This window comes from Phyllopteryx taeniolatus, chromosome 9 (assembly GCF_024500385.1).
Source record: "Phyllopteryx taeniolatus isolate TA_2022b chromosome 9, UOR_Ptae_1.2, whole genome shotgun sequence".
NCBI classification, from domain to species: domain Eukaryota; kingdom Metazoa; phylum Chordata; class Actinopteri; order Syngnathiformes; family Syngnathidae; genus Phyllopteryx; species Phyllopteryx taeniolatus.
Genome location: NC_084510.1, coordinates 20,171,629 through 20,193,037, shown reverse-complemented (window position 1 = coordinate 20,193,037; position 21,409 = coordinate 20,171,629). Strand labels below are relative to the sequence as shown.

General features: G+C 40.9%; 1 protein-coding gene across 3 annotated transcripts in view; it reads left to right on the top strand.

The window, feature by feature from the left end:
* The window catches only part of foxj3 (forkhead box J3), a 168,489-nt gene that overhangs the window by 139,777 nt on the left and 7,303 nt on the right, over positions 1–21,409 (top strand). For all 3 annotated transcript variants that reach the window (XM_061786217.1, XM_061786214.1, XM_061786216.1), the window contains 5 exons: positions 7,718–7,889; positions 15,729–16,136; positions 17,254–17,355; positions 17,442–17,633; positions 18,313–18,411. In XM_061786217.1, the coding sequence (XP_061642201.1) occupies positions 7,718–7,889; positions 15,729–16,136; positions 17,254–17,355; positions 17,442–17,633; positions 18,313–18,411 (973 nt within the window). The remainder of the gene's footprint in view (positions 1–7,717; positions 7,890–15,728; positions 16,137–17,253; positions 17,356–17,441; positions 17,634–18,312; positions 18,412–21,409) is intronic.

Sequence of the window (21,409 nt, the reverse complement as noted above, 5' to 3'; positions counted from 1 at the left end):
GAACATTTACACAGGGAAGCCTGAGCTTGGTTTGGAACCGGGAACCTCTCGATTGTGAGGCAGACAGGTTAACCACGAGAATACCGTAATCTTTTGTCTTTTAGCCATTTCAGCCCTTTGAACCCTGTATTTCTGAATTTGTTTTCGTTTCACATACACATCATTATGCAACATCAGTAGCAACACACACTTATCATTTCAGGAGGAAGGAATCCTTGCACAAAACAGTTAATGGAAAAAGACTTTGATACATGCCTTGGATGGGGGAATGTAGCGCCATCTAGTGGACTAATAATAAAAACCAGTAGTCCAAATTAAAATGTTAATATAAAAGACACCAATGCAGTTTTCAACGAGACATTGTTCATTGTTTTTGTCACTTACTCATTCTAGGCAAATTTAAGGAACACAAATTTAAAATGAAAAAATAACTTCATTCAACACAGCCAGCTTTGCTTAAAAACAAACAACTGAATGTCAGAAAATGTACCTTGGATCACTTATACAGTGATGACTTGCAATGCAAATGACCAGACTTATTCAAGATACGAGCCGTCCTTCAGCTGTTGTTGTCCCCCCCCCATTATTTAATGATGATAATGGCGCCATGTCCCACTACCTATCCTACCTTGTCCCAGTGGGAGGGGTGTAATTTGCAGGCTCACAATCCCAAACCCCTCGTTTTTTTTACTTTAACTCCATTCTCATTCTGTATGCAGCAGCCCACATATTTTTTCCCCCCAATTTACCAGTGAACTAATGCAGCCTCTATACAAAGCTAATAATGCTTCTTTTTGATTGACACTGTCAGAGGTATTCAACTAACAATGTTGTTTCTCACGGTTTCTGGCCGTTTTGAGGTGTATATACACCTAGGTTAACTGAAGACTCTAAATTGTGGGAATGTAAGTGTGTAAGGTTGTTTGTTATACACTGTATGTGCCTTACAATTGACTAGTCACCAGTCCAGGTTGTACCCTACTTCTCTTGCCCACAGTCAGTTGGGATAGATTCCTGGTCACCCACGACCCCTAAATAACATTTTATAGAAAATGGCTGGATGGATGTTTTCCATAGTTTCGATTCCAGAATGATATTTGGCTCATCTAGAACAATATATGACAGTTTTGTCTTTTTTTTTTCTTCTGTGTGAAATTAATACTTAAGTACTGGACAGTGCAATTGAAAATTATCTTGTGACTATATTCTTGCCCAAGCGTCTGACTACAACAAAGTTTTCATTTGAATTATTTGAGTGCTACTTCGTGATGCGCTATGATTATGCGGATCCTTAAAAAATATTATTTTCCAAAATGAAGACCTTAATTATGCTTTAAAATCACATACTGTAAAATCCATATTCAATGGTCTTAACAATACCGCATTGTTATCCAATTTAACAAGCATTTCCTCTTTCCCTTGCAATTTTGTTGAATATATTTAAGGTGGACTAGTAGTTATCCCATCTGCCCAAGAGTTCTGAGGTTCTGGGTTTGAATCTTGGCCTCCCTGTGTGGACTTTGCATGTTCTCCCTACGCTTGCGAGGCTTTTCTCCGCGTACTCCAGCTTCCTCACACAATCCAAAAAACATGCATGGTAGGTTCATTGAGAACTCAAAAATTTCAATAGGTGTTAATATGATTGTGAATGGTTGTTTGTCCATTTGTGCCCTGCGATTGACTGTCGACCAATCTAAGGTGTAGGTCTTAATTTTGGTTAAAAAATGACATTTAATCTTGTAATAACACTGCTACAACTGTCCCGAGCAAGCTAAAATCCATTTGATTGTCGTGCAACCAATCGGGAGCTGCCAATCTCGGCTGGTTCCTTTTCCCTGTACACCTGATTAACAACTTCAGTGATCCTTAAATCCCATACTCAAAGGTCACATTGTTCTCCAATGGTATTGAACCAGATGACAGGAATAATAACAACTTGCATATCATCAATTTTTTTTGGGTGTATATATTTAAGGTAGATTTAGGTAGTTTTTTGCAAAATTGTTTCCTGCAAGTTGAGTTGCAAGGGGGGAAATATATTTGTAAATTTCTGGAAAGTGTACAGTAAATTTCCTAAGGAGAAAATTAAGATGGGGAATTATTCCAGATTGAGAATTTTCCATTGGAAATTGGTGGGAATTGAGGGTAAGGTATCATATTAAAGCGTAAAAATAATTGTTTTGACATCCATGCAAAATACAGTAGCTCTTCTTGCCCATGTGCAAGGGCATTACAGTACCTTTATAATTAATTTTCCTGTCTTTTCTCTTCTCATTTTAGTCAGGATTATGCTGAAGTTGATTTTCAACAACTACAGTGATGCCTTGATATAAGAGTAACATTTTTTCTGTGGCCATATTCGTACTTCAAGCACTCTTGTCTCAAATCCTTTTTCCCTATTGAACTGAATGGAAATACCCTTAATCCGTTCCAGCCTCCAAAATAATCATCAAAAATGTTTTTTTTTTTTTTTTTTTTACGTTACATTAACCAATTTTTTCAACATTGTTGCTTCAATTAAATTCAGTGGCCGTTGTGCTGCTCCTTCTAGTGTGCACACCTTGGCCACCTGCGGGCAATATGTATACAGACATACTGACAAAGAGATGCAGTAAGATGGGGCAGTATTAATCGTTCTTCGCAGAGGATAAAAAAATGTGTTACATTATGTCTCTACATGTGTTACTCCACCGTTTGTGTTTAAATATCTGTTGCTAAAAGCTTTATACCAACGCAGCACGCATGCTATCCATTAGCCCATCTAGGAAGTTTCCCATAATGTGTTAGAATTAAGCTAGTGGATTTTAAGGCAATGTTTTGTGGTTGTTTTGAATACACATGTAATTCTCTGTTTTGTTTAATTTGACAGTAAACTTCGACTGGGAGTGGCAATAAACAGCTTGAAGCCTCTTTTTTGAAGAATTGTTCACTATCTGACAAATTGCTGCTTGTTGTGAAGTCAGTTGAGTTGAGTTCACAGCCAATATACAACGCTCGTATCTCACATGTTTGCCTGCAAATCAAAGCAAACAGTCGGCCGAATAACTGCTCATATCTTGAAAAACTCCTAAGTCGGGTCACTTGATCTCAAGGCACCACTGTATGTTGAAATTCCCTAAAGAGTCTACCTTCTATTTTGTAAATTCCTGTTTTGTTCTCGTTTTTTCCACATTAATTACGATGGAATGTTTCCAATTTAGAAAATTCACTGAATTTTTCAACTCTCAAATGCAATAATTGGATAACACTTAATACTACAAAAATATTGGGATATCATATTGAGCCCACTTCCTAGTGGTCACATTTTGTGAATGAGATGTCTTAAAATTGATCACAGTACCTGCAGAAAGGTCTCACATTTGGCCTTAAACCTTTAGATAACCCAGATACATTCTCTTTGATCCACGGGAGTGGCTTAGAAATTCAAATGAAGCAATGGCATTCACGGAGCGTGGTCTTTATCCCACATTTCATCTGATCAGGAGGCCTCCTCGGGAGGCTGCGTTCAAAGACGCCAGTGGTGGAGAGCGCGGCTTGGGGCGGACATGCTCCGGAGCGCGGAGCTCAGGAAGCGTGTTGAAGAGTACGTGCACGCTTCTGGAAGGCAGACAAAGAGATCGCTCTCCTTCTGATGCCCTCCCACCAGATATGCCCCTTCTCTCTTTGGTGTGGTCCTCCAGTGCTCCCTCGCTCTAGGCGCCAGCCATCGATCGGCTCAGCCTGATGGATGTGCTGGCTGGTTGGCTGGCTTGAGTGCTCTCGCAGTAAACACGCCGGCTTTATTATCACCTCTTATCCAAGCCGCAGCAGGAGAAATAAGTTAGCATAAAAAATGTAAATAAAAATGTACGCAACCCCTAGTGTAGCTCTTGCCGGCGGTAGACACAGGTCAAGTCTCCCTTTGCGATGATGAATCCCTTTGATTCAAACTCGCCGTCTCGCACCCAGCGTATAACACGGGGTGCCCACTCAATTGCCTGAATAAGACGGCACATCATTTGTACAAGCGATTGCTATTGATTTTCTTTTAAATACATTTCGCTCGCCCACCTGAGCATTGGCGTCCGTGTCGATGCCGGTCGACCTCAAGATATTGCGTATGGGCGTAAGGCAAGGTGGCAAACACTGACGCGGATTGTTTCACTTTGGGTAATCGTTACCTCGTCCAAGCATGAAAGACAATCTTGTTTCAATTGCCATTTGTTAGTAGTACACTGAACCCCCCGTCTGTTTGTGGTTCAAGGTTTATAAATTCATTCAAATTTTTGGTTAATCCATTTGTTTTGTTTTGTTTTACTTTCATGGACTGTACAGCACTGCATTTTACAGTTCAGTAGAGTTCAGTTGTATTTAATCTTTAAAAACTCTTAGTTATTAAGCATTTATTTTGGTACAATTAATTTTACCAAATCAGTGCCATTTTCTCTCCAAATAAACTTACATTTCTGTCTTTTTTCACAACTAGTCTGATTATACACACATTGAACTACTTAAAATGTGTATTGGCCCATGTCAGGCAACATATTTTTTTTATGTCATTGTTTTATTTGTACTGAAACTCCTCATTTGAGTAAGAGGCTTAAAGTAACAGGACTGAGTCTTAAGTATTGAATTAGCAAATACAGATCAACCTCAGGTTACAAACGACGCGTTTTACAATTTGCGAATGGTCTTGGCATGGACCAACAGAAGAATCTATGGTGTGCTTCTCGCGCCACATAAGCATCATTGGCTCCGTGCATAACGCATTGCTGTAAGCCGAAAACTAGCAGTTGGCTCCGCAGCGTAAGGAAGAAAACTGTTGCACTTCTGCATCTCAACCATCCATAAACAAATCTAATACCTCATTAGATTTGTGATTGATGTGGTTAAAAAAAATCTGAAAATCATTTTATTTTCATCAAAAAATACAATCTGCAGTATGTTATTTATTGAATTGTAGCATCTCTTTAATAAAGACAGCGAACAGTTAATGTTGGCGTAATCATGTCAGAATAGTTATCCACGCATGTTGTCGCTTGGTGGAAGTTCTGCCTTTGCATTTATCCAATCACAGATCCGAGCAGCAGCTGCGTTTTTTATGAATCAACACATACGTTGGTGCGACGTCAGCACATGTAACTTTTGCTAAACAAGAAAATAAAGGGCTAAAAAGTCAGAATGACTCATAAGAAAAGGGAAACTGTTAAACAGTGTAAGGAAGCGCTTGTCATGCTTGTATGCTGTGCTTCATCTTGCATTGTGTAAGGCAAGTAAGAGAGGCTCCTGTTTCTTTTTTTTTTTTTTTTGCTCCTTATTAAACTGACAAATGAGAACGTGCTCGCTGGAGATAGCATGAGCAAGACAATCAAAAAGTGATAAACATTATTAAAAGAAATGTGCAGCAAATCGGCCAGCAGGGTAATTAAACTTAAATGAAAATGTGATGTCCCACTCAAAAAAAAAAATTCTGAACAGAAAAAGACAAGTTACACCTGAATCAGAATTTCCATGCAATTTATTATGCATGGATAAAGACTCTTATGTAGTTCTCCTCCCCTTTGCCATCCTTTGATAAAGTTAATGAGCAATAAACGGTTATTATGTTTATTTAGTGTGTCATTTCTTTATATTAGTGTGTTTTCACTTATTTCTATATTGCACTATTTATTTTTAACCACACTTATAAAAATGGTTAGTTAGTTTTAGTTGGTTTTGGGGCTGGAATGGATATATTGTATTTCCATTCATTTCAATGAGAAACCTTACCCAGGTTTACGAAGGTTTAGGGTTACAAACGCGGTTACGGAATTAATACATTTTGGAATCCGAGGTTACATTTATGGTAATTGCATGACCACACAAAGCACATTACAGTAAATTGCCCGTAGGTGTGAATGTGAGTTCGAATGATTGTTTGTTTCTATGTGGCCTGCGATTGGCTGGCAACCAGTCCAGGGTGTACCCCGCCTACTGCCCGATGATAGCTGGGATAGGCTCCAGCACTCCCGCGACCCTTGTGAGGACAAACAGCACAGAAAATGGATGGATGGGTACAAATTGCATACAAAAAGTAAATTCAGTAACAAGAATGTGCCGAGATTTTAACATCCCCAGTCATAGTTGAAATTAGGCCTGGGCGATTACATCGATGTAATGTGTTTTACAATTTTTTTTCAAAGGGGGGAGAAAATCAAGGGACTAAAGTGTTCATTTAAACTTTTTTTTTTTTAAAGACAATAAATAAAGTATAGTTTGGATGAGGAGTAACACAAATATATAAAACTAACATTTCTGAAAGATTTAAATTATTTATATTTCATGGTAAAGTCTAATTTTAAGAAGAGGGTAGAGGCAACACATGCTATTTTCCACTGTTCAAGGTAGTTTAAAGTAATCTTTTGAATTGTGTTGCCTGTCCTGTTCAGCTCCATGGTCTTGCAGAAGTGGTGGCTCTGTATGCAATTAATGCTGGAACAGTTTTGCTGTGCAACAGGGAAATTTCAAGTACTCCCTCTGTGGTTGTTTATATTGTGATGTTTATTGAAAAAGCAGCCCGACAGAAAAGGGTTGAGGGGACAGATAGAGAGACAGAACAGACATGGGGAGTAAAAACTACAGCAGAACAATAGTTGAACAATCAAGATACAGTACATGACTACAAGTAACCTTACAAAGGAGTATATAAAATGTATTTTCCAGTTCATTTTATTCATGCATTCAACAACTTACCCCCCCCCCGGAATGCAAATGACACTGATTCGGTGGAATGGACCTTATATGGAAAAACTTTATTGAATCATTATTTAAGTACTGTTTTTGGTATGGTCTAGTCATCTTACGTTGTCCTTTCTGAACCAGGAAGTACCTGCTAACACAGTTGAATTTTATGTAAAATATTTAACTGTTGTGTGTTAGCGCCAGAGAGAAGCAAATGCTCTGAAGATATCAACTTATTTTTTATTTGCTTGCATCCACATGAAACCCCCAAATTCTGTGAAATATTGCAGTGCTACTTTTGGTGCCTCCATGACCAGATGAGTGCAGCGAGTTTCTTTGAGAAAGCTTTTGTATAATTCATGAGCGTGTTTCATCATTGTTTTTGCGCCGCTCGTCGGCACTGTACACGACTTCCCCTGTGGACTGCGCGCCATATAGCAAAACTTTAGCTTAGCTTGTTGTTTACTTTTACAAATGAATCGTTGGGTATGATCTTATTTTGCACTTCAGTAAACCCCAACTCTTAGTGAAGAATAGTGACCAAGCCCCGCTGTGAAAAATTGTAATTGATGCCAAAATTACCGCTAAAAACAAAAGGCTTACAGATTATTTGATTGAGAAAAAACACACAGGAAGTGTGCGGACGCAGTCTTGTATGTCGCTGCTTTGCAACCCTTTTTGTCATTTGTTAGCTTCAGCAAAGACTCTCTGTAACTTTTACAAACAAGTCAGGCTAAAGCTCCTCCCTGACATACACAGACATGTTAGAACAGTCAAGATGCATCACTTCAACATACGTCCTTGACACCAATGACTACTTTGCTATTACAGTAGCCAGGGCTTTTGCATCATCTAAATGTTACAGAAAGAGCTAAAAAATAGGAGAGAATGGGTACCACTGACAAAAAAAACGCAAATAGGTGAATTCTTGACTAGCATGTCGCGAATAGGTGAGGTTAACGGTACTGTGTTTTTGACTTTTTTTCTTAACTTTGTAAATGTCCTCCCTCCCCACCAGGTGTCCAGTCACCCTGAACCCGTATCCCAGTCTCTGAGCCTCCAGCAGCCCCAGTCCCAGTACAACATGCCCGACAGAGACAAGCAGCTCATGTTCTCTGAATTTGAAGATCTCAGTGCCTCCTTCCGCAGCCTTTACAAATCCGTCTTTGAGCAGTCCTTCAGCCAACAAGGTGAGTTGCATTTCCTCCCTGCCTTGGATTGTCGGATATCACAAAAAGATTATCCTGACTAATTATCCTGTGGTGTGGGATGTGTTAAGAGTGATTCTTTTTTTCGTCCACGATCTGCTTGAAAAAGAGTCTGACAATTGTAAATTTTGAACGGAATCAATATTTATGATAACAAATCCTCACAAATTCATATGGTCAGGTTTGGAGGTCGTGGAGATGTTATGTGTGCTGTGTTGGTAATCTTGAGGCCACCACACACTATAAGAGCAGTAAGACCACATGTTCAGATTTCTTTCCTTATTATTTTCTAAAGGCAGAATTATTGGATGTCGTTGGATTTTGTAGGTGTTCCTAATGAACAGCCTGCTGAGTGTTCCCTCGCGTAAATGTCATCACAATGGGGAGGCTTTTGTGTGGGACAGATTAATCTTTCAAACAGTACACGGCACATTTCCGAGGCGATAAAAGGAAATAATATGCTGTAAGTTATACAGTGCTCCCCACGAGTAAGTGTCCCCGCCCAAAAGGTTTATTGCCTAAAACTGTTAACTTTTTCAGCAAATAATGGAAGACAGGCTCCCCCCCCAAAAAAATAGCAAATAGCTAACTCTGTGTATTGTGACTATGCGGGCGAACGTACTTTGTACTGTACATACAGTGGGGCGAAAAAGTATTTAGTCAGAGCGGCCAAAAAGTTTTACCTAAAAGTTATATTTTGGTTTCATCTGAACAGAAGACATTCTCCCAGTCTTCTTCTGGATCATCCAAATGCTCTCTAGTAAACTTCAGATGGGCCTGGACATGTACTGGCTTAAGCAGGGGGACACGTCTGCCACTGCAGGGTTTGAGTCCCTGGCGGCGTAGTGTGTTATTGATGGTAGCCTTTGTTACTTTGGTCCCAGCTCTCTGCGGGTCATTCACTAGTGTGGTTCTGGGATTTTTGCTCACCGTTCTTGTGATCATTTTGACCCCACGGGGTGAGATCTTGCATGGAGCCCCAGATCGAGGGAGATTATCAGTGGTCTTGTATGTCTTCCATTTTCTAATAATTGCTCCCACAGTTGATTTCTTCACACCAAGCTGCTTACCTATTGCAGATTCAGTCTTCCCAGCCTGGTGCAGCTCTACAATTTTGTTTCTGGTGTCCTTTGACAGTTCTTTGGTCTTGACCATAGTGGAGTTTGGAGTGTGACTGTTTGAAGTTATGGACAGGCATCTTTTATACTGATAAGGAGTTCAAACAGGGGCCATTAATACAGGTAACAAGTGGAGGACAGAGGAAGGAGCTCCTTAAAGAAGTTACAGGTCTGTGAGAGCCAGAAATCTTGCTTGTTTGTAGGTGACCAAATACTTATTTTCCACCATAATTTGCTAAAAAAAAATCTTTAAAAATCATCCATCCATCCATTTTCTGAGCCGCTTCTCCTCGCTAGGGTCGCGGGCGTGCTGGAGCCTATCCCAGCTGTCATCGGGCAGGAGGCAGGGTACACCCTGAACTGGTTGCCAGCCAATCGCAGGGCACATAGAAACAAACAACCATTCGCACTCACAGTCACACCTACGGGCAATTTAGAGTCTCCAATTAATGCATGTTTTTGGGATGTGGGAGGAAACCGGAGTACCCGGAGAAAACCCACGCAGGCACGGGGAGAACATGCAAACTCCACACAGGCGGGGCCGGGGATCTTTAAAAATCAGACAATGAGATTTTCTGGATTTTTTTTGTTTCCCCCCCTCCCTTCTCATTTTGTCTCTCATAGGTGAGTTATACCTATGATAAATTACAGGCCTCTCATCTTTTTAAGTGGGAGAACTTGCACAATTGGTGGCTGACTAAATACTTTTTTGCCCCCGTGTTTACGGTAGGGGGAAAATATTAGAAACCGGTCTTTATTGCAGTCTTACAAATTTCTGAGAGTTGTAGAATTTTGGACATACTTGGCAAATAAAGATCATTCTGATTCTAAACATATTGTTGAATTAATACCATGGGCAAATTTGAATTTAGCGTAAAAAATGTGCGCACAGTTCAAATTAAATTAAATTACATTAAATTTAATTTAAATGTAATGCTGTCACCATGAATGAAAATGTTTTTATTGTAATACTTTTTTCCCATTCTGTACTCTGCTTGCGCAAGTAGAAGCCGCTGTTGTCAGGGCCCCTGTCGTCATGGTAACAAAATCCATGCTTGCCATTGGCCCAGCAGGCTTTGGACTGTGGTGTCCAGTTGCAGACTTGCATGAGACAGACTCGGCCCCTTAAAACGGGCTAATTTCAGCAAGAGAAGAATTAGGGTGTGTGGAAAGTACTATAATTTTTATTCTTAGTATAGTTGGACGAAAGCGTATCACAGACATGTTATTAGGCGCACAGGAACTGTTTTAAGTTATAATATAACATGTCTCCTTCAAGTTGTCTTCAGCATGCCTCATAAAATATTTGATTGATGCAAACATGGCCATAATGTGACACAATTAACATACCCGTCTTCTTGCTCCAAATTCGTCAAATTGCATGCAAAGCTGGCATCTGCTTCTCGTCAGCGCTGAAATGTTTTCCCTGTGCCGGCCGTGTCTCATCAGAGAGCGAGTCCAATCCCCCTTGTAATTCTGTTGCGTTGAGCTTCATCTGTCACTGTGATGGAGACATGTTCTAGTATAATATGTAGCAGTAGAGTGGATGTGTGGATGCGTAGCCCCTCCCCCCTAAAAAACAAAACAAAAAAAAGCCCAGTGGAAGAGTCTCACTAGAACAAATGCAGTTTTGTTCCTAATCTGATTGACTGATAAACAAAGAGCGCTTGACAAGCGGGTTATGAGCAAAGTCGTCTGAGCTTTCTGTGAATAACCTACTTTTCACCAATCAAATGCATTTCATGCTTTTCAAAGAGCTCCTTTCCCTTTTATCTATCATCTATGTTTCATTGAAGTTGCTACCTTTTTTTGTTTGTGTGTCCGTCCACTCGTCAAACAAGCTCTGGCAATTAAAAAGCATAAATAATCTAGCTGGAGGATTTCACATATGGGCCGCCGTGTCGACAGCGAGCTAATTCAGTCTTTGATAATAGGTAATGAGCTGGCATTATTCCGCCGCCGCGTTAATTGCTTTCTGTACCTTTCCCACTTGGACAATGGCGGTTCTGATAAGCGAGATGCACCTTTGGCATCCTGCAAGTAGGTGTTTGCGTGTCAATTGTGGAGGCCTAAAAAGCGCTTCATAGCGTTCCTACGCAAATATCCAGGTCTGGAAAAGTGTGCAAAATGGAAACTATTTTCCATCCATCCATTTTCTGTACCGCTTCATCCTCACAAGGGTCGCGGGTGTGCTGGAGCCTATCCCAGCTATCAGTCTGTGGGGGCGTAGGTGGGGGGAGTTGGGGGGGGCGAGTGTGAGATACAGCTGGAACTTGGGGGGTCTCCGAGGCCGGACGGGGGGGCGGCGGGGGGGGGGGGGTGGGAGGGGTTAGTTTATCTGTCTCTCTATCGAGCTTGATGGGTAAAGGGGGTAACAGGAGTAGAGGATAGTTATTGATATAAGTTGGGGGTTGGGTTGTGGAGGATTATTAAGTAATGGATTGGGGGGGGGGGGGTGGGGGGGTGTTTAATGGAAGGGGTTGTAATGGGGGGGTAGGGGGTGGGGGGGGGGGGGGGGTTAGGTGTTTGGGGGGGGGGTTTTTTGTTGTTTTGGGGGGGGGGGGGGGGGGGGGGGGGGGGGGGGGGTGTGTGGGGTGTTGTTGGTTGGGTGTGGGGGGGTGGGGGTGGGGGTGTTTTGGGTGATAGGGATGTTTTGTTGAGTTGGGGGGGGAGTTAGGGGGGGGTAGTTGGGTTAGGGTGGGTATTTGGGTTGGGGGAATGTAGTTAGATGTGTGATGGGGAGAGGTGTATGGGAAATAGGTTGGAATGGGTTGAATGGAATAATAAATTTATATAATTATGGTGTAGGGGGGTTTTTTTTTTGTATAGGGTTGGTGGGGTTTTAGGTTTGTTGTATGTTTGTTTAGGTTGTTTGTGTTTGTAGAGGAGGTAAGTAAAAAATGTGGAATTGGTATGTTAATTTTGGGTTGTAGATGGATGAACAGATGAACAGTAGCATGGTCTTCAAAAACAAGGCAGGGGTTCTTAAAAAGTATATTTAATATTAATATTATTATTATGATTATTATTATTATTGTAAGTTTTAAAATCGGCACTGCGCGTAAATATAAGAAAATAAATAACTATCATTTATTTGTTTCATTACCTCAGGTCCCTTTAAAAAAAAAAAAAAAAAAAAAACATTTTGCGCACTTTACTTTTAAAAATGCCTACGTTTGTATGTTGTTGTTTTTTGTTATCCATGGCCAAAGCTAGTTGACATTTACATTTAGTTTTTTTTTTTTTTTAATTATTCATAATATATTACTTCAAGAACTATGGGATGTTCATGCAGCAAACTGTTTTTTGTGCATTTTTCTGCCCTGTCATTTGAATTGTCCTGTTTTTTTAATAAAGGGTTCAATATATAAAAAATATCTGATTTATCGATTATTACAAAACAAATAATCGACCGATTTATCGATTTTTAAAATAAACGTTAGTTGCAGCCCTACTTGTGTGTCTCGCTATGGACCGGCAAGACTGTTCTTTTGCTTTGTGCTCCGTGGTCTAGGCGACAATGAACAATTTCTTCATATTTTATTTTGCAATATTGAGGAACGAAGATGACTAGCTGAAATGTACCGGAGTAAAAGTATACATTTTATTTTGATAATTTTGTTGAGTACAAGTGAAAGTTGCCAGAAATATAAATAACTACTGTAAGTAGAGTTACAGATATGTGAATATCTGTATTGTAACAAATTGTTTTTAATTTTAGTCCTTTACATTAGCTAAAACAGTTAGTGTGAAAGCACCTCAAGACACCACCATGTCCTTGGTGAGCTTTTCTTGCTCTAGTAGAACAAAGGCTGGCCATCTTTGCAGCTTATTAAATGTGATTTCCTGCTTTTCCCCATCTTTCTGCGATACTATCTTTGGACTGCCGAGTGTCCGTTGACCACAGCAGCAATACAAGGACATCTGAGCGTCTGGGAAATGCTCTTGTTTTGCGTCATTTGTCACCATTTTCTGTCATTTTATTGACAGAACACTTAATCTGCTGTCAGTCACTGTGGAACCGTGACAAATTGTTTTCATGCTCCATTAATTTGCCAGGGAGAATGTACCCTTCCCGGCCACAACATTAGGTATGCAGGCACAATCTAATGAGATCCAATAGAAGAGTATACATTTATAAAGATAAGAATATGACAATAATAAGAATAAGAATTTGACTCAACTCAGTATGATGCAGACCAATGTATCAATAACCATAGCAACCTTTCATCCACCAACCTTGTGATGAGTTTTGTACAAAAGTATTTTCTACTACTGAACACCCACCAACAACCCAGCTGATTCTCAGCAGAATAAAAGGGAGCGAGCATTATAGAGAACTGGAATCCTCACCATAAAATGATGTGGACTGCACTGAGGAGGTGTATATTTCCATTTTGGAAGAACTCATCCTTTAAAACGTCTCATGGGAATTAGTTTAACTTTACTTTTTCTGTACTTACCAAGCACTTCAGGAAAAAACCTTTGTTGCATCTTCTCGGAAGAAAATGGGCAGGCCTCTCAGTGCTGCTGTCTTTCGGTGGGACACGATGTTGGCTGTCTAAAGAGTATTCAGTGGAAAACAAGCATTTCAATTAGTATGGTAACCAGGTGTACTTTATACACAATGCAAAATCAGAACTGCGTGTGACGTCGTCGTGTCCTCTTCTGCGCATGCGGGGCACTTTTCGGTCATATGAGGTTCAAACGGGAGATCACTTACAAGTCTCGATTAATTGGAAATTTGAACAAACTCACCAAAAAATCCTAAATGAGCGTTAAACCCTGCTGTCTGAACGTAGCCTTATTTACATCACTGTCATATAATTTGCACACGTCTGCCATACACCGACCCATGAAGGCGTCTGCATGACGACACCTGCCTGCACCTGCATCGCTTACATGGAAGGGAGTTGGTCAATGTTAACATCATATCTCCACACAAGGATAACATTAAACCCATGACAAAACGGGTAATAAGCTAATAAGCTTTACTACGGCACTACGGTAGTAAAAAAGCTAGTCTCAGATAACGGCATTTAGTGATGAAAGTCTGTATCGGAATTTCAGACATGATTAACATTTAACAGTATCAAACATTACTTTTTGCGGGGGTCGAACGGGGCCGATACTTTGAAATGAAACCTTAGCATAGAAGTAAGTGAAGGACTGGAAATATCTTACTTAGCTTACCTGCTAGGGCAAAATGGTTGTCCGCTCCCGATTCTGTCCAGAAAAAGTTCAAATGCTACAGTCAAACTGCAGACTAGGCGAAAATCCGTAATCGTCTAAACAGTTCAGGTCATATCCAACTGTCCACGTTTGGTCAAGTTTTCTTGGGGGTTTCAGTAAAGAAATTGTCACGGACTACCATCACACGGCTCAGGTTCAGTAGAAGGTGAGTTCGCCGCTTGGTCGAGTTCAAACTGGTTCAGACCGTGTTCGCACGCGCACTTCAGTAATGTTAGGGGGTTTCCCACTGGTTCCTGACTTAACTAAAAAAATCTACTCAAAAGTCGATAATATTTGTTGTGCTATTTAGAAAATCTTAGTTAGGACAACAATGAGAGAAATTTGTTGGGCAGACAAGTTTTTGTGGGTTGTAAATGGATAGCTTGATTTCTGAGTCAGTTTAGCTTGAACACAATTACTAATTATCGTTTTTACAGTTTATTAAAGGTGGGTATGCAATTTTTCAAAACGCTAGCAAAATTTGAATCTAGCCTCATTTCAGTCCCCACTGCCGCCTCCGCTGCCTCGATGGATTACCCTTGGTTTGAAGTGGAGAGCAGTCCAGTTCCTTCTTTTTCACTTTTGTTGGTTACTCGAGTTAAATAATTCGTCCAAGAAACTACAATAGTCTTCCCCCACAAAGTTCATGAGCAAGAGCTGCACATGAGCAAATGATATCTTCAACCACTTATTGGCTAGTATTCCTCACACTGAGTTGGTTTTAAAATAATTTAAATTAAATTAGAGGCATTATATGGGGCCAGTGAGGGAGGATTTTTCAAAAGATCATTTTAATAATATTCTGCTGTCAGGTCATAGAGACAGTTTCAAAATATATGGCAAAAAGTGTTGTTGTTATTTTTAACTGTCAACTCCAGCTTTAAATTTTACTACAAAGTATTTTTTTTTGCATAGAGTTTCATGTTTCTTGTAAATTTTGCTCTAAAAATGTAAAGAAAAATTGTTCCGTATTCCCATTAGATTGCAATACAAATGTGTGTGTGTGGGGGGGTTAAATATTAAATTTTGCTACACAAAATGTAAAAAATTAAAACGTAAAACAAAGGTTTCATTTAAATTTTGCACTAGTTTGTTACCATTAAAGTTTGCTAGAAACTATAAAGAAATTCGTGTTCCCATAACATTTTACTATAATAATGTTAAAAAGAAATGTTCTCATAATGTTTTGCTACAAAAATGTCCAAAATATGTAAATCATACATCTTAAAATCTTAAAAAAGCTTTAATGTTCCCACTCAATTTTTCTATGAAAGGTTAACAACCATAGCAATAAATGTAGAAATGCATAGTCCAGATAAGAGGTGGTCACTTGGTCGCGGGTGATTTTATTTACCTTCATGTTTCTGATTTTATTTACCTTCATGTTTCTGATTCCATAGCCCAGTGAAGGCGGTGTGTGTTATACATGGCGGTAATTGCCTATAATGGCGTTGTGGATTTTGCTTTCCAGGTCTGATGGGAATACCATCAGATGCGTCACAGCAGACCCACACGTCTTGCTCCTATCAGCACTCCCCCGGCGGCGCCATCAGCACGCAGAACAACCTGTCCAACAACCAGCCCAACAGCCACTCCAACAACAGCGGCCAGGTGCCTCTCTCCCACCCGGCCCAAGCCCACCCCGGACACGGCTCCCCGCACACGCAGCACCTTCCGCAGCACGCCGGACCGCACAACCAGCACTCGCAGCACCCGCAGCACGGCCAGCACCCGCAGCAGCACCAGTCCCACGGCCAGCACCCGCAGCAGCACACGTCGCATCCCGCCCAACACGCGCAGCACAGCCAACACCCTCCGCAGCATCAGAGCCTCTCCCACCAGCCGCATCCTGCCCAGCAGCAGATGGGCTGCAATCCAGGTAATGTGGCCTGTTGTTTCTGTTTGCCCCGTTCATCACCCACACGCCAGAGGAGGAAATCGATTTTGCATCTTGTTTGTAGTCGCAAAGCATGAAGCTGTTCTAGCTCACCGATAAATCATAGCGTGCTTTATTATCTGATGGAAGAACAAAACCAAGAAGTAGCGTTGTGAATGATTTACACGGTCGACTGGCGCCTCCTAATGGACATTTTGTAGAGTTAAATCATAAATGTAGAGATACCGCATATTTTAACCCAAGGCTGTTTTCATGAACGTACAGTATTAAATATGTCACCTGGATTTTTTTCTTATAATGGGTAAATGTTCTTCCAAAGATGTTCCCATTAAATATTGCTATAGAAATATCAAATCCCATGAAAAACAAAACAAATGTTTAACATTCCCATGAAATTATACTGTACTCTAAAAATAAATAAAAAATATTTAGCACTTCCATTAAATTTTATGATGAAATTATTAATTGTCTCTCATAATATAATTTAATCATATATATGTGTGTGTGTATTTTGCATTTTGCTCTCATAATCTCAAAATTATTGTTCTCATAAAATTTTATACAAATCCCTAAAAATTTTGCTATCTAAAGCTCCTCAAATTTTTTTGTTTACAGTAAATTATGCTATCAAAATCTTTGTTACCATGAACTTTTGCTGTCAAAATCTTTGTTTAAAAAAAAAAAAAAAATGAAATAAGTGTCTCCATCAAATTTTGCTATCAAAATTTCAGAAAACTTCAGGATTATATTATATTAGATTATTATTAATATTATTATTCAAATTTCAAACATCTTAAAAAAAAGATTTAGATTCCCCCCCCCCCCCCCCCCCCCCGTTTCTCATATCTGATCAGGAGCTTTGACATTAGCTAAATAAATGTCTTATTTAACACACAATATATAATCTGTCCCCTTATACTGAATAGGATAACATTGTAATCCCCTAGTTAAAGATGAATTCCTCGACTTAAGTTATACTTATATTGTTATGGACGGATCACAACAAAATGTAAAATAAAATGTGTATGTTTGGAGGTCTGTCCTAGCCTATCATGCTGTCATGTTAAATATTTTATACTCTGTTATTGTTGTTTTGCAGGTTTACTTTCTGATTGGTACCCCAATCTGGACGCACTGAAAGAAAGCTGCCGCATTGCGAGCAGCTATAATTGGGCTGATGTGGACCTGTCACCTTTCCAAGGTGGACTCTGAGTAGAGTTTGTGTACAAATGTCAAAGAAAGGACTGGGGCTTTATTGACTTTTTTTTCCCCATCTTGCCTGCTCAGGATTGCGAGAGAGTATGAGGCAGGCTGAATTGAACAACTGGTCGCTGGAGCCCACACAGATCGCCGACCTGTGCTCGTCCATCAACCAATTCTTCGCCCGCACCGGCGTCATCCAGCCGCAGGGGACTGTGCAGCCGGCCGTCTGCCACGCGCCCATGCACCCAAACAAACCCAGCCAGCACCTCGGCACAGGTTTGACACCTGACACCTGTGTTGTGTTAACAGCAGTTGCTGTGCTTGCTTGTGTTTTGCCGCTTGTGTTATTTGTACACATGTGGATGCCACTTTACAATAAGGGTACCTTAAGGAATTGCGAATGATATCTTAAGTTTGCTACTAAAGCTGTATAATGCTTGCTTTCCAAATAGTGTGCTTATATCAAGCTGCACTGTTTTGTCTTAGTTATAATTAATGTTTAATCAGTAATGTTGCACTTAAGCTCAATTTTGCCAGTTATAAATGGGAAATCAGAAGAGAGGGACTGTTTCTGAATTAGTATAGATGTATGCAGTGGGTATAAAAGTCTGCACACCCCTGTTCCATTGCCAGGTTTTTGATATATTAGAAAAATGAGAATAACTTTTTTTTTTTTAACCTAGTAGTTCAAAGGTCACGTTTGTGCGTTTGACCCAAGTATAGCATTCGTGGAGACAAGTTATGGAATGATGATGAGTTGATGATTTACCCGCAAGTATTTTGAGCAAATTTGTTATTTCAGAAGTGTTAATAAAACTGGTAGCCCTTTGCATCAATCAATACCCTAGAACCAGCTTTCAGTTTCAGTTTTGGACCAAAAGCTTTTTTGTTTTTGTTATTGGCACAACCCAAAAGTTTGACGCGTTTTGTTTACTGTGGTTGTCTCTCTCGTTAGGAAATCTTTACATGGACTCCAGACAGAGCATGTCAATGATGGGCCCCCCGGGGTATCCCCACATGCCCCCCATGAGCAGCGCAGGACCCACTATGACTGGTGAGAGACAGACAGACCCATCCAAGCAGTGGGAAAAGATACAAACTCCACACAGGAGGGTCTGAGCCAAAATTCGGAACGTCATGTCAAGTCGTCACAAAAGCGCGTCGCCCCCATGAATTAAATAAATGATTAATCCAAGAGTGGTGTAGCTGTGACATCAGAAGGCACATCAAATAGGAGAGGGGCTGGCAGAGTGATGTCAGTGCTAACAGAAATAGACCAACCAGTGGGAAAAGCCTCCATGATACTTCCTGGTTGGCTGCTGCACAAGCACTTCTCAATATGGGCCATCTTGCACCGGGGCGCTGTCGTCCTTGCGTGCTGGCCCGAGGCCTTTTCACACAGCATCAATTGCAGTTTGAAAGGCCGTAATGCTTTGCCATCATCTCGTGGCACCTATTGGCAATTACAGTTCAGTATAACCCCTTTGAGGATCGTCATTTACTCGCAGATTTTTCCTATCCTGATCGGTCCCTATTCCCTCCCCATAATTCAACGTATATGATAAAGAATAATACAGTGGTGCCTTGAGATACGCAGGACCTGACTTACAAGTTTTTTGAGATATGAGCCACTGTTCGGGCGATTTATTTATTTATTTATTTATTCATTCTTTCAGTCATCTTCCATTCCGCTTATCCTCACTAAGGTCGCGGGCGTGCTGGAGCCAATCCGAGCTGACTCTGGGCGAGAGGCGGGGTACACCCTGAACAGGTCGCCAGCCAATCGCAGCGCACATATAAACAAACAACCATTCGCACTCACATTCACACCTACGGGCAATTTAAAGTCTTCAATTAACATACCCTGCTTGTTTTTGGGATGTGGGAGGAAACCGGAGTGCTCGTAGAAAACCCACGCGGGCACGGGGAGAACATGCAAACTCCGCACAGGTGGGGCCGGGATTTGAACCCCGGTCCTCAGAACTGTGAGGCGGATGTGCTCACCAGTCGTCCACCATGCTGGCTATTTATTTATTTTCTTGTGGGCAAAATTTTTTAGATATTAGCGCTGTAAATAATAGCACCTATGTGGTGGTGTTCTAACGCTTTAAGCAACAGATATTTGAACACAAATTGTGCATCAACACATGTAGACAGACAATATAACAATGCTCACTGGCATATTTTTTCTCTATTGTTTTCATTCTATTTAACCTTTCTTACGATATTAGTTTTGAGTGCTACTTTCCTTATCAAAAAAACACGTTAATAAAGATGGTTTTAGATACCAGTGTTTTGAGTTATAAGCGTTACGGAACAAATTAATGTTGTATCTCAAGGTTCCACCGTTTTACTTTGACACTATGTTTTGACATATTGGTGGCAAAGAAGGCTGTTGAAGTGAATTGAGCACAGGTAGTTTCATTTAGCCAAAAGTAGTGCTTTGCATTTTGTGGCACTTATAGGCAATCATAGTACAGTCTAAACCTTTTTGATCGGGGAGTCAATTGCTCTGGGGTTGTTGCTATTTGTGGAATTCACCATATATGATAAAGAATAATAATTAAAAAATTCTCAGCATGTTGAACAAGTGATTAGCCCGTCTGCCTCACAGTTCTGAGGTTCGGATTCAAATCTTTCTTTATGGAGTTTGCCACGTCCCACGTTCTACAACCCCAATTCCAATGAAGTTGGGACGTTGTGTTAAACATAAATAAAAACAGAATACAATGATTTGCAAATCATGTTTTTAGCAAATAATCATTAACTTAGAATTTTATGGCTGCAACATGTTCGAAAAAAGCTGGGACAGGTGGCAAAAAAGACTGAGAAAGTTGAGGAATGCTCATCAAACACCTGTTTGGAACATCCCACAGGTGAACAGGCTAATTGGGAACAGGTGGGTGCCATGATTGGGTATGAAAGGAGCTTCCCTGAATTGCTCAGTCATTCACAAGCAAAGATGAGGCGAGAAGTGCGTGAGAAAATAGTCGAACAGTTTAAGGCCAATGTTCCTAATTGTACAATTGCAAGGAATTTCATCATCTACGATCCATAATATCATCAAAAGGTTCAGAGAATCTGGAGAAATCACTGCATGTAAGCGGCAAGGCCGAAAACCAACATTGAATGCCCGTGACCTTCGATCCCTCATGGGGCACTGCATCAAAAACCGACATCAATGTGTAAAGGATATCACCACATGGGCTCAGGAACACTTCAGAAAACCAATGTCAGTAAATACAGTTCGGCGCTACATCTGTAAGTGCAACTTTAAACTCTACTATGCAAAGCAAAAGCCATTTATCAACAACATGCAAAAACGCCGCCAGCTTCTCTGGGCCCGAGCTCATCTAGGGGAAAGAGGAAAAGAACCAGCCGGACTGTTATGGACGCAAAAGCCAGCATTTGTGATGGTATGGGGCTGTGTTAGTGCCAATGGCATTGGTAACTTACACATCTGTGAAGGGGCGGCACGGTGGCCGACTGGTTAGAGCGTCAGCCTCACAGTTCTGAGGTGCGGGGTTCAATCCCCGTCCCCGCCTGTGTGGAGTTTGCATGTTCTCCCCGTGCCTGCGTGGGTTTTCTCCGGGCACTCCGGTTTCCTCCCACATCCCAAAAACATGCATTAATTGGAGACTCTAAATTGCCCGTAGGCATGACTGTGATTGTGAATGGTTGTTTGTTTCTATGTGCCCTGCGATTGGCTGGCAACCAGTTCAGGGTGTAACAGCCGATGACAGCTGGGATAGGCTCCAGCACGCCCGCGACCCTAGTGAGGAGAAGCGGCTCAGAAAATGGATGGATGGATGGACATCTGTGAAGGCACCATTAATGCTGAAAGGTACATACAGGTTTTGGAGAAACATATGCTGCCATCCAAGCAACGTCTTTTTTGTTTCAGCAAGACAATGCCAAACCACATTCTGCACGTGTTACAACAGCGTGGCTTCGTAGTAAAACAATGCGGGTACTAGACTGGCCTGCCTGCAGTCCAGACCGGTCTCCCATTGAAAATGTGTGGCGCATTATGAAGCGTAAAGTACAACAAC